We start from the raw sequence: 13,501 nt of genomic DNA, 5'->3' as shown, positions 1-13,501 counted from the left end.
CCTTCTCTCTAATTTTATTTACAGTCAAGTTTCATCCATGTTGCCAATGCACAATCATTTATAGTCATTAGCAGCTTGAACATTGTTTTCTCAGCTTCAACTACAACTTGCAGCTTAAAATTAGCTGTATATTTCCTTGCCAATCTTTTATCCATAGCGAATAAAGGTATAATGTATTTTTTTATTATTATTAAAATAGTTTAACCAGACCACTGAGCTGACTAATCAGCTCTTAAAGGTATAATGTAAAAATATATCATTCCTATTCTACTTAACGTCATTTGTAACATAACTACGGAAATTGTTTACTAACGTACAATGGTTAACATAAAAGCAAAACAGCTGCTGTTATCCGAATTGGTTAATAGCAAAACAACAGTTGCTCGTTCGGTTGTTTATGGCTGTACGCATTTACGCAAGAGTATAACGTTACTAACAATACTTTCATCATTCTCTTGTACTTTTTTAACTAGAAATTGTGATAAAGAGATGGAGGGAAAGAAGTTGGTCTGTTGTAATTTGGTCTCTCTCACTGCCTGATTGTAGGCTGCTACCTGCACCTGCACAAAATTTAAAAATATTTTCTAAATATTGTCATATCGGTCATAATTGCTAACCCCATCACAAAATCGAATTATCGTAAGGTGAATTATTGTAAAGCGAGCACTACCTGTAGGTATCATAATAAGAGGAAAGCATATTCTTTGGAAGCTCAGATTTCAAGTCAGTGGCCCCTTTGGCCTTGTTCCACATGAATAGATTTCATTTTCTGAATAATTATGGGGATCAATAAACACACAACTTCATTGGTTCGACTCCTAGTGACTTGACCTTCTATTATAGACTGAAAAGAGTCCTCCCACATGAATAGTGAAGAGATTGAGATGGCTAATTTAGTGGACGGAATGAGGCATTCTTTGGTAAGAAACATCTTGCAACATGTAAGTTCAGCTTTACCTATACAAAACTCTTCAGAGCCATCCTTCTAACCCCACTCTCTCTTAGGCAGTAATTCAGATTACACTTGGAATGATTTTACTGCCATGAGAGTGGGCTTTGGAACCTGGATGTATAGACTACAAAGTGGAAGCTGGTCTCCTTTTGGAACATGTATGGAAAATGAGCTGGCACACATTCAAGGCTATTATAAAGTAATAAGTTTGTGTAGAAAATAATTTTTTGTCTCTAAAATTTCCATTAGCTTTTGTTAATTTCTTGTGCTCATACATACATAGGCTATATATCTTTTGATTAGAATTAATTTAAACAGAGTATAAGATCTTTTCAGATGCCTGGTCCAGATAAGTTGAAAATGAATGAACTAATGATTCTACGGCAAGAAGAAATTGCAATCAAGAAAGCTATTGAAATGTATCAGAATACACTTAACAGATTACAGGTAAAGTGCATTAGTACATTTTCTCTGATGACTAAGAGTTACTTTGGAAAGGTTACTACCTAAGATATTTACAGATTTGTTCTTAAGAGATACAGACCATTGCCTTTCATATAGAAGTGTCCTTCAGTATGAGGTTGGAGATGATTATTGAACTTGGTAGCAAGGTAGTTAATGAGTGGCTTTTCTGTATGTAGGTGAGTGGAGGAATACCTCTCACTCACCTGCTGTCTCCTAGCTTTTTTTCTTTGGCTGTCTTGAAGAGTAGGTGTCTGGTTGCTCTATGTCTTTGAGATGAGGATGAGTATTCTCATTATTGTGTGTTTGTTGTGTCTTTGGTGTTTTTTTCTTTACTGTTTTGAATGGAGAAAAATCAAGACCAGAGACATTATGAGGTGCATAGGGAGACTTATTGGTGTTTCATACCCCCTCTTAAGTATTGACTTGCATAAGTATTGCTCCTTCTGCAGGGGGAGATTGAGGACCTAGATTTCTCCCTACAAGCAGTGTGCTGGTTGTTCATTCTCTGTGTTAGAAGCATGGTGAAGGACAGGAAGCATTTACCATCCTCATTGGATGAGTTGGTGGGGGGACACAAGTCAGGAAAGGGAAGAAACGTCCTCGACACTCTTCATCCTTCTTATTAAGCTCATTTTCCTCATTATCCTTTTCCTTGTCTTTTCTTCCCTCTTATAGGAGGAAGAAGAAGAGAAAGTTCAAGAGGGCATCTTGAAAGAAGTCCCATAAGCACTCAAGCAAGCTCTTCTCAATCTTTTAGTAGTAAAGGCTCTTGAACACTTGCGGTTGATTGTGTAGTACATATAGTAGTTATAAGCTCTTTCCCATGGCTCTGTGGAGGCACATTGGGTAGGGCACATGCAACCCACTTCCAGTGCACATGCTAGGTCCAAATAGCATTGTTGCTCTTCCCCTTGTGCTTCTCTGGGAAGTACCCTTGGTTGAGCCAGCACTGTCTCCTCTCTTGGCATGTAAAAGGTCCCTGGATCATGTGGTAATGGTGGTTTCACAAGCGAAAAATCTCTTCTCACGGCTCAGCACTGAGAATACCTATGCATGCACGACCACGCCCTATCTCTTGTAGATCTTGGTTCTCTATGAGCTCGAGGTGTGCATGTGCAGGGAAGTGTGTGTGTCGCGCTTGCTGCCCTATTCCCTTTACTAGGTCATCTGCTACCAAGTACACTAATTGTCTACGGGCATGAATCAGGTGTTGCTCAGGTTCCTGCGGAACCTGTGGCTCTACTCGGGGTGGGGGGAGAGAGAGAGAGTGAGTGTCTTGGCGTGCGCGCGCTCATTCCTACTTCACATTCCCGCATGGGAATGGTGTAAGGGTCATCTGCTACCAAGTACACTAATTGTCTACAGGCATGAATCAGGTGTTGCTCAGGTTCCTGCGGAACCCGTGGCTCTACTCGGGGGGGTGGGGGGGAGAGAGAGAGAGAGAGAGTGAGTGTGCGCGTGCGCGCGCTCATTCCTACTTCACATTCCTGCATGGGAATGGTGTAAGGGTCATGGGACAGCAATGGTCTTGTGATAGAAGTCAAAGAAGAGAAGAATTGATTCATCTTTGTCATCTTCACCTTCATTTATTGGGTGCTCTCCCTTGTTGTTAGACTTTAGAACTGTGCTGTGGGTCTCTCCAAGACCCTGGAACACAGGAGCACCAGGTGCATGGGTCTCCTCAGATACAACACATTGAAGAGGTGACATGGGTTACCTATGCTAGTTCCAGGAAGTCTTTTTCCTGAACTAGTATTGCCTCTGCCCGTGTTTCTTTGAACACTTGGGTAGAGGGAGCAACTGACGATCATCCTCTGTGACTTGGAAGCTCAAGTGTTCGAACCTCCAAGGAGAATTGTCCCTCTGGGTACTTGGTTTTCATTGAAACCTCGAGTTACCTTTATCCGTATCGTGGAATTACCTCCGTGGACTGGTATAATCTTTCTTCTGCTCATGTTTCCTCGGACATTCGAGTAGAGTGAACAAACAATGATCGATCTACGTGTGACTTGGGAGCTCCAGGTGTGTGAGTCTCGAGCGGGACTCACATCACCACAGGTACTGCTTTTTTTTTTTTTTTAAACCCTGAGTTACCTTTACCAGTATTGTGGAGTTACCTCCACGGACTGGTATAATCCTCCTTCTACTCGAGTTTCTTCAGACACTTGGGTAGAGAAAGCAACTGATGATGAATCCATTAGTGACTCGGGAGCTTCAGGTGCTCAAGTCTTGAGCGGGACTCGCATCACCATGGGTACTCTGATTCCTTCAAAAATTGAAGCTACCCTTTACCAGTACCATGGAATCACTCTGAGGGCTGGTATAGAGCCTACCTCTGCTCAAGATTCCTTGAATTCTCAGGTAATAGAAGCAACTGATGCATGAAAGATTCGTGATTCAGGAGCTTCAGGTGTGCGGTCTTCCAAGGAGACCTGTGTCACCCCAGGTACTTGGGTTTCTTAGAAACCATGAGTTATCTTTGCCAGTATTGTGGGTCACCCCCACGGACTGATGTAGGCTCCTCTATCGCTGACGAACCTCCACAACACTGATAAGGAGAGAGTGAGTGCACAACATGCAAGTGCTGCCTCACCTCTTGCCAGTACTCTTACGAGTACGTGGCCAGGATCCTGTCATGATACAGCCGACTTGCAAGTCCACACCTGGAGAAGCTGTCGAGTTCTCCATACAATCTTCTTTGAGAATAAGAGGTCAAGGCCTCAGAGAAGACGGGAACGTCTTGAAGACATCCCGAGTTCACCTTCGAGAGTGTGCGGTCGCTCCCTGGGTCAGCCCTTGCCCTCGTTTGCACGTATGAGCTGCTCTCCTGGGGATAGCTTCCATGCATGTTTGTGTGAACAGCCCTCCTACCCATTCCTGTACAGGAACAGTGTCGTACTGATAGTAGAATTCGAAAATTCGTCATCTCCTCCCCTTCTTCTTCCAAAGCTGCCAAGCAGAGGAAGAACTTTGCCTCTTCTAACCACAGAATTCCCATAGGGCTTCTGATGGCCAACCTTTTTCCATGGAGAAGGCTATGGGATTCACACTAGTGGTACTACCAGTACTGCTACTCTGTTTCTGTATCTGGCACGGGAGCAACCGCTGCCCAGAGGTTCCACGGATCCCTGGTGCAACGATACCAGTCATGGGAGTCCTTCCCGAACCCTACTAAGCAGAAAGAGTGAGTTCAGAGTGTGTGGCTCTCACTCAATCCCTGCCCGCTTCCATACGCTTCCATACAGGAATGCTACAACGGTCCTGGAAAGATGACGTTGTCCTACTGGTCCGCTAACCTAGAAAACGCAAGAGAGGATTCCCCATCCAGTTGTCTTCTCCTGTAGAGACCTCTGCTTCTAGGAAGACTGTAGATTGTCTTTGGGATGGCCCCTGTCCACGTTCGCGTGAATGGGAGCACTCTCCCAGACCCGTATGACTGCCATCAACACAGCTTGATGGCCGCCCTTGGCGCTACAGTAAACTCCTCGTATTCGCAGGGGATACATTCCAGACCCTCCGTGAATACTTAGAACCCCCTTCTAAAAATGCTTATAACTGCCTATCTTGAAAGTTCAAATAGTAAATGTATACTTAAAGTATCATCCTACATCAAGTATACCTTAAATTATTATCTTATTACTGTACAGGCAGTCCCCAGGTATCAGCGGGGGTTCTGTTACGCCATGACGATAAGCAAAAATTGCCAATTTTCTGGGCTTTTTTGCCGGTTTTCAGGTATCGGCGCCTTTGTTAGGTATGTATCAGCGCCAATACGCGATTATCGGCACCGATAAACGGAAATCTGCACATATCGACACCGATAAGCGGAAATCTGCACATATCGGCACCAAAAATCGCCGATTTTCGTCATTAGACAAGCGCCAAAAAACCAGATCGCTGATAACTGGGGACTGCTTGTATTAATATAATTTCAAAGCCATCTTAAACATTAGCACCCATAAAAATATATACATACATACTTCTAATCCTTCCAGCCAAAACAGAGAGCTACCACTAGTTTATATTCCGCCAGCTTTGTGCTGACACGGGCAAGAGAGAGAGAGAGAGAGAGAGAGAGAGAGAGAGAGAGAGAGAGAGAGAGAGAGAGAGAGAGAGAATCTATTGAGGAATGTTAATCCATTTCTCTTGAAGTGACTGACAACAAAAAAATTTGTTTGTTTTTTGTCTTCCAAAGATGTATTACCTTACTACATATTTTTAAAACACTATGAACACCACACACACATACACAAATTGGTTAAAGAGACTGAAATTAGCAGTACTGTATCTCTTTCTGAGAGAGAGAGAGAGAAGGGCTGAACTAAGTATCTATTTATCTATCTATTCATTTATCATATTTTACCCTTTGGTGAGAGAGAGAGAGAGAAAGAAAGGAAGAAAAAAAAGAGAAATTGATTTGGTCACAGAGTGGCAACATCCACCCTTAGTCAGAAATGTCAAGTACTGTAATTTGACATATTGGACAGGTTCACCCTCTCCCCTGAACTTCAAGACTCAGGAAAAGCTCATGGTTAAAATTTGTTTGTTTAAAATTTTTCATAACTTACCATAGAAATGTATAAATGTTGTAATTACAGTATACAGTATTACAGTATTATTATTATTATTATTATTATTATTATTATTATTATTATTATTATTATTATTATTATTATTTGAAAATTGGTACGCATTAGGTAAACCATTTATTTATCATACAAAACAAATTAACCTACCATAAAAATTCTCTGATCTCAGTAAGAAAGAGAGGAGAGAGAGAGAGTTAGTATTTTTATTAATGTTTTTATTTAATCTTTTTAAACTTAATAGTAATATTTGAAAATTAGTACTGTAAAATGACAATTTTATAATAGAATAAAGTTTTATATATACTTACCAAGTAATTATGTAGCTATAGATTTCATTAGTGTGGCAAGCCCTAAATTCAAAATATTGCATTGTAGCTGATAAGCCCCAACCCACCACGTGGGATGATTGATAACGACACTTGTCGGAAGTATCATTATGGTATGCCAATGTGTCCAAAAGAGAGGAGGGAGGGCTCCGATTCAGTAATTACCTGGTAAGTATGTACAAAACTTGATTCTATTATAAAAATGTCATTTTTATATAAGTAACTTACCAAGTAATTACTTAGCTGAATCCCACATTAAAAAGGGAGGTGGGATGAATGGACATAATCTATTCCTAAACATTAAGTGTGATAATGGCTTCGAAATAGAACAGATGGCCAGCATTGAGAACAATGCTTGTCGTTACCATACATGGTTAGAGAATTACTGCAATTGAATGCTGCCTCTGGTTGGTGCGCATCTTAACCTGTAGTGGCACAGCGGTTGAGCCAAGGGTCGCCTCTACATCAGTGGGAGTCTTGCAGTGGAGGATATGCCTGATCGCTGACGAGACTTATAACAAATAAATGCCCTTGCCCTGGGCGCAGTACCAGTAATTCTGACAACCAGATAACACTTGTCACCTACTGGTCACAAAACCACTACCCATCCATAAGACTGGTGGACACTCCAGGTACCATGTACACCCAGGCTCCCCAAGACTCGACACCCTACGTCAGGGCAAAGAGAATAAAAGAGAGAAAGAATCTCCCCTGTGCTTCGTTTCCCAGTACCATGCCAGCCACTGATAATGGCCCTAGGGTACTGCAATTTTCAAACACTTTCAACGTCATTTAAGTAGCAAGATGCGAATATCAACTTATACCGCCAAGAGGTAGATCGAACAACAGTTGAAAGGGATAAAAAAGCTTGAAGGCAAGAAGGAGGGCGCGACTGCTCGGACTAAATGCACTTTCACTTTGAACTTCAGGCAAAGTGTCTCTCTGGATCCGAGAATGGTCCTCGGCGAACAGGTCTCCTAAGAAGATGATAGGACATGCCTTGGAAGAGTGCAAGAAGTATTCTTGACAGAATACCCAAGATAGTTAGAAGGTCCTCTAAATTTTCACGGTACCTTGCGTAAAATACCTTAAGTCTCTGACTGGGCAAAGAGCCCTTTGTTCATCCTCCAGGCCCTGGATTCCATTAAACTTTTAAAAATGGAAGGAGTTGAGCCAGATCTTGGGTGGATCCTCGTTCTTGGCTATGAAAGATCCAAAGTGAAAGAGCAGACTGTAACCCTTTGGGAAAAGTCTGTGCTTATGTCAATAACTTGCAGTTGCTAACTAGTTTGGCAGATGTGAAAGCTACGAGAAAGAATGTCTTCCGAATGAGGATCTTGAGGTAACAATAACAGATCCATGAGTCCCTTTTATCACGACATCTAAATTCTATGAAACCAGACCAGACTTCTTTGTTTTGAAGTGTCAAACAGTTTGATGAGGTCATAAAGATCCTGGTTTGGTCACAGGTACGTACTTCTGTGCTTAAAAACTGAGATAAACTTCGCTTGGTATCCTTTAATGGAGGAAGCTTTAATGGAGGAAGTGGAGGGACTTCTAGAGGTCCTCCACTAGAGGAGGAAGTCTGTTACAGTATTTAAGTTAAGATGTCTCAGAACACAAGACATCATGTTGTAGGCGCCATCAACGAAAACACTGTAGTTAAAATTGGTAGCTGTCAAAGGAAGATCTGGGAACCCCTCCTTCATTGGCCCAACGGAGCTACAAGGGTCATAAAGACGTTGAGGTGTGACAAGAAATTATTTAGAACTTCCCTCACCAAGTTGAAGGGCAGGAAGGCATACAGATCCAAGCCCTACCAGTCTTGGAGTCTGACATCTGTCACCCCTGTTAGGGGATCATGGGCCAGAGAGCAGAAGAGAGGAAGACTTTTGTCTCCTGAGGTGTCAAACAGGTCTAGATGTGATCCAGGGTCTGCTCAGTGGGAAGGACTTGCCTCCAACGGCTCAGTTCTTCCGCCCCATTGTTTTAATTTTCCTTTGAATAGCTCTGACGAATAATGTAATATTAATTTCATATATGTAACTTACCAAGTGATTACATAGCTATACTTTCTACTCGATCGGCAGTTAAAAATTTGAAGTTCGCGGTAGCGATTCAGTTGTTTTAAGTATAGGTAACAACTCCACCCTCTGTCAGGGAACAATAGGTACAACAAAACAGAGAAAATCACTTCTTTTTGCCGACATTCGACGCAACATTGAACGTTTTGCTGGTTGGGTTTGAAGTTTTCTTCATCGCTTTTCCAAGGAATTGGTGAAGTATTGTTGAATTTGGTAGCTTTTCAGCTTAGCTTAGCTGTTATTCCTACAATATGTCTGATTCTAGCTCATCAAGTGTTAGATATTGTAGCGAAGGATGTAAGACTCGTATGACTAAAGTGACTTATGATAATCATACAATTTGCTCTAAGTGTAGAGGACGAGAGTGCTCAAAAGATCTTGTGTGCACTGAATGTGTGGGATGGGATGGGAAAAGCAGAACGTTTTGAAATCTCATTTGGATAAATTAGATAGGGATAGGAAGAGGAAGGCGGCTGTTAGAGTCGAGAGTAGGGATGTGAGTTTAGAACCTGTCTCTAACATTCAAGCCTTAGAGGCGTCTTTAGACCTTAATGTTCCTCCTTCTCCTGCCCTTTATTATCCCCCATCCTTAGTCCTCCAAATGTTTTTCCATCAACTCCTGTTCCTGGCTCCCATGCTTCTGATCCCAATGCCGTAGCCAGCCTCGAGAGTAAATTTGGTCGTAAATTTGATCTTGTAGTCAACACTGTATCAAAATTAGGCGAATTGCTTAAGGTCCTGATGGACGAAGTTCTCAGTTTTAAACAAGTGTCAGTGTCAGTGCCAGTGGAGGTGGCCATTTGTCCCGCTGATTCTCCTAGGCAAAGGTCACTGTCACACTCCCCTGAACCTGGGAGTAGACATACCGGAGGTCCAAGGTAGGTAAGCGGTGCTTGCCCAAGGGCAGTCATCCCCCATCCGATTCTGTGGTGCGTAGTTCTGACAGCCGTTGGAAAGGCGTCACTGTGAGTGCCTGTCAGTTGTCGTCAGATTCTGATCTCTCCAGTCTGGGGAAGAGACGTGTGGCATTTTCCAGCCGAGTCTCGTCCTTTAAAGAGACGGCATGGTAGAGAGCCCTCTCCCATTTCTCCCAAACGCTCTAGAAACCCTGCTCTTAGTCCGCAACCAGGTTAGAGTAAGTGGTGCAGCCCAACTCGTTATTCTCCCGATCGCTCCCATGCTGAGCGTCAGTTGTTTGTCCCTAGTGCTCTTCTGGCAAATGCTCATCTTTTGGCCGTCCACATGAGCGGTCAGTGCATTCTCCAGACTGCCATCCGGTCTCCGAATGCTGTCTCAGACTCCCAAGCGCCTGTCTCGGACTCCAGAGTGCCTGTCTCATTCTCTGGAGCGCCATCTCATAAGTACTTGGCATCAACCAGGTGCCCGGCACCAACCGAGTGTACGGAGCCAACCGAGTGTTCAGCACCAACTGAGCACCCATATTCTTCTGCTTCGTGTGCCTTAGTATTGGAGAATTTGTCTTTTGCGCACATTAAGAAACAATTGGATGATGTGCTTGGCTTGCTGCACAAGGTAGCCAACCTTGCTTAAGCCTTCTCCAAAGGCTTGTTTGTCTCCAGTGTCTTCTGAAGAGGTTGTCCAGGAGCCCACTCTCACTGCATGTGCTTCTTTGATGAAGTATTTTTTAGCATCTTTCCCCTCATATTTCCAACCAGCTGCTCTGGTTTTGCCCACCTCTACCTTTCTGATGAGGAATCAGACACTCTGGCTCTCACCTACCGAAGATGGTTCTTGCTTCCTCAGCTAGGAAGGGTCTCAAGGAAGTTGAGGATTGGTTGTCTGTTAAGAGGGAGCAAGAGAAGGCCACTTTCGCTTTTCCTCCAGCAAGATTGACAGCTAGGTAATAGTAAATCCCCCATATTCGCATTCTCATGATTCGCGGACTCACCTATTCGCGGGATTTTTATATGGAACATATCTATAAATTATTCAGGGAAAATTTGGCAATATGTGGACTTTTCCGTCAGGAAATATTCACTGATTAGTGTATTTTGATGTTATTTTCATGACAATACACTTTTTTGTGATAAAAAGATGTATTTTCAAGTATTATTAAGATTAATAATAATAATAATAATAATAACATAATTTGGCAGCAGACCCTCTTTTAAACAGGTTTTATTGAATATTTTAAACAGGTTTTATTGAATATTATTGCTGCTTCAGCTGCATTTATTTTGTGGAAGGCTTTTTCTATTTTCCTTATTGCGGACTTCTCTTCATTGGAGGTGCATGCTAACAGCTCGCCTATATTTGTCATTTCATGGGGCAAAAGTAAAAAATCTGGATTCTGCTTTTTTATATATTCTATACAGTTAAAATATTATGACATATAGTTGCTAAACACTTGTTGCATAGCGTTTAGACAGACTCTTCTGTCATTCTCCAGCGGGAGCTAGTAGAGGACTGGCAGATTGCATGGGTCCTTCCGAATTTATACATGGGCTTCAGTGGGGGGTCATGGACAGCGAATTTTGGTTGGTTGCAGTTGGCGAACTTCAAGCCAAATTTCTGTGGCGAAGCTCGATCCTGACAGATCTTCGCAACCTGGGAATATCATTCATTCCAGCATTCCCATTGGCCTGCCGTTGCATGATGTCATGCTGACTGACATCATCGGTAGTTTGGCTGCTATTGGGTGGAGGATGAATGATGTCATTATGTACTCTTTCTGTTGTAGTCGCGGGGTTGTCTCGAAGGGTGCCTCGCTCATCAGGGGCGTCTCCATTCTCAGGGTTGTCATTTTCAGGTATTTGTTGGATTTGGTGGGTGTTCGGCATTACTCTTCTTGAGTTCGTGGGTAGGAGCGATTGCCTCCCACGTTGTATTCATTGTGGGTTTTCTCTCAGCAATGAGGAGCGCCTCCAGCAGGCGCAGACATCGAGGGTTGGTGACTCTCTCAATTATACTTATATTTTGTGTAATACTGTCGCGGGAGATGGAAACATTGTGGGTAGCACGGGCGTGGTTCATGATGACACACTCCTGGGCGTGGCAGGAGATCATTTTTGACAGACGCATCGTGGTCATTCCAATATAAACGCCGTGGCATCCTCGGACAGGACATACAAATTGGTAGACCACGTCATTCTGCTTGAGGGGTTTTCTTGCTGGTGGAGAGGGGGTTATTCTTCATCACGAGATCACGGGTGCGGCAGTTCTTGTAATAAATTACAAGATTTATTTTCTTGTTGTCTTCAGTCGGGGTGACATTCTCCATGATGATTTTCTTCATGCAGCTCTCGTCCTCACGGTACTGGGGATGCATCTTGGCCTTATAATATATCTTGATGTCACCATTTTTCCAGGCCAGTTCGAATTTCTTTATTGATGAGTTTGTTGGTGAAACCATTATTCACCAACATTTGTGCAGCACGTTCACATTCCTTGTTAGTGTCCTGCCACGTGGAACAGTGGGAGAGGGCCCTTTTAATGAAGGTCCTGACCGTCGTATTCTTAAACCTAACAGGGCACTCCCTATCTCCGTTCAAGCATAGTCCCAGATTGGTGGGTTTCGTGTAGACTGATGTCTTTAACTTCCATTCTGTCTTTGTGACCGTAACGTCGAGGAAGGGGAGCCGGCCGTCTGTGCTGAACTCGACAGTGTAGTTCAGCACACTACATTGCTGGAACGTCTGACGAAGGGCTTCAACCTCCTCATTGTCTGCTTGAACGAAGACGTCTTCAATATATCGGGCATATTTCTTCGGCGGCTGGATTCTCTCGAAGACACGTTCTTCTACAGTGCCCTTGTAAAAATTTGCAAAGAGGACGCCCAATGGAGAGCCCATTGCAACGCCATCCTTCTGTCTATACATGTGCCCTCTGTGCGTAGTGAAAGGCGCCATCTTCGTACAGATCTCCAGCAGAGCCTTCAGGGAACCTACTGGGATGTTCAGTGGGGTCATTGTCGGGTCTCTGTAGACTACTCAGGATAATGTGGATGGTTTCATCCACCGGTACGTTGGTGAATACTCTCTCTACGTCCAGAGAGGTGATAGTCCCTTCGCATGGTGCGTCGTGCCGACAAGACAGCAGCTTTTGTCCTTATACGTACGGAGGAGTATTTTGACAAATTGTATGCCATCCTGTTGGACATGACGAAATTTGAGAGGCTGACGAGGAACCCCAGCGAAGACATCAAGAGGGAAGCTAATAAGATCATCAGCACCGTGAATGCTACCAGCAATGCTGCTCATCTTCCCCCCATCGTAGGTGACTTCGACCTTGGTTACCTGTATGGGAATGTCAAGACACACAAAGCTTGGTAACCCCCTCCGCCCGATCATCAGCCAAACACCTGCCCCGACCTACGCCCTCGCCAAACGACTAAACCATATCCTGACCCCCTACGTCCCGAAGTGATCCGAGACTCCCCGGGTGAAGGGACCATCGCCTCTCTGGACGTAGAGAGTCTATTCACCAACGTACCGGTGGATGAAACCATCCACATTATCCTGAATAGTCTACAGAGACCCGACAATGACCCCACTGAACATCCCAGTAGGTTCCCTGAAGGCTCTGCTGGAGATCTGTACGAAGATGGCGCCTTTCACTACGCACAGAGGGCACATGTATAGACAGAAGGATGGCGTTGCAATGGGCTCTCCATTGGGCGTCCTCTTTGCAAATTTTTACATGGGCACTGTAGAAGAACATGTCTTCGAGAGAATCCAGCCGCCGAAGAAATATGCCCGATATATTGACGATGTCTTCGTTCAAGCAGACAATGAGGAAAAGTAAGTATATCTTAGTTTAACCAGACCACTGAGCTGATTAACAGCTCTCCTAGGGCTGCCCGAAGGATTAGATTTATTTTTACGTGGCTAAGAACCAGTTGGTTACCTAGCAATGGGACCTACAGCTTATAGGAGGTTGAAGCCCTTCGTCAGACATTCCAGCAATATAGTGTGCTGAACTACACTGTCGAGTTCAGCACAGACGACCGGCTCCCCTTCCTCGACGTTACGGTCACAAAGACAGAATGGAGCTTGAAGACATCAGTCTATACAAAATCCACCAATTTGGGACTATGCTTGAATGGAGATAGGGAGTGCCCTGCTA

General features: G+C 43.7%; 1 protein-coding gene across 9 annotated transcripts in view; it reads left to right on the top strand.

Annotated features, from left to right (window-relative positions):
• LOC136842619 (snRNA-activating protein complex subunit 5-like) overlaps positions 1 to 13,501 on the top strand; it is a 135,473-nt gene that overhangs the window by 2,328 nt on the left and 119,644 nt on the right. For 8 of the 9 annotated variants that reach the window (XM_067110232.1, XM_067110228.1, XM_067110229.1 and 5 more), the window contains exon 2: positions 1,289 to 1,399. In XM_067110232.1, the coding sequence (XP_066966333.1) occupies positions 1,289 to 1,399 (111 nt within the window). Of the gene's footprint in view, positions 1 to 1,278; positions 1,400 to 13,501 lie in introns of all 9 variants that reach the window. The other variant, XM_067110234.1, reaches the window with a different exon arrangement.

Source organism: Macrobrachium rosenbergii, chromosome 10, assembly GCF_040412425.1.
Source record: "Macrobrachium rosenbergii isolate ZJJX-2024 chromosome 10, ASM4041242v1, whole genome shotgun sequence".
Classification (NCBI taxonomy): Eukaryota; Metazoa; Arthropoda; class Malacostraca; order Decapoda; family Palaemonidae; genus Macrobrachium; species Macrobrachium rosenbergii.
This window is presented reverse-complemented; position numbering and strand designations above follow the sequence as displayed.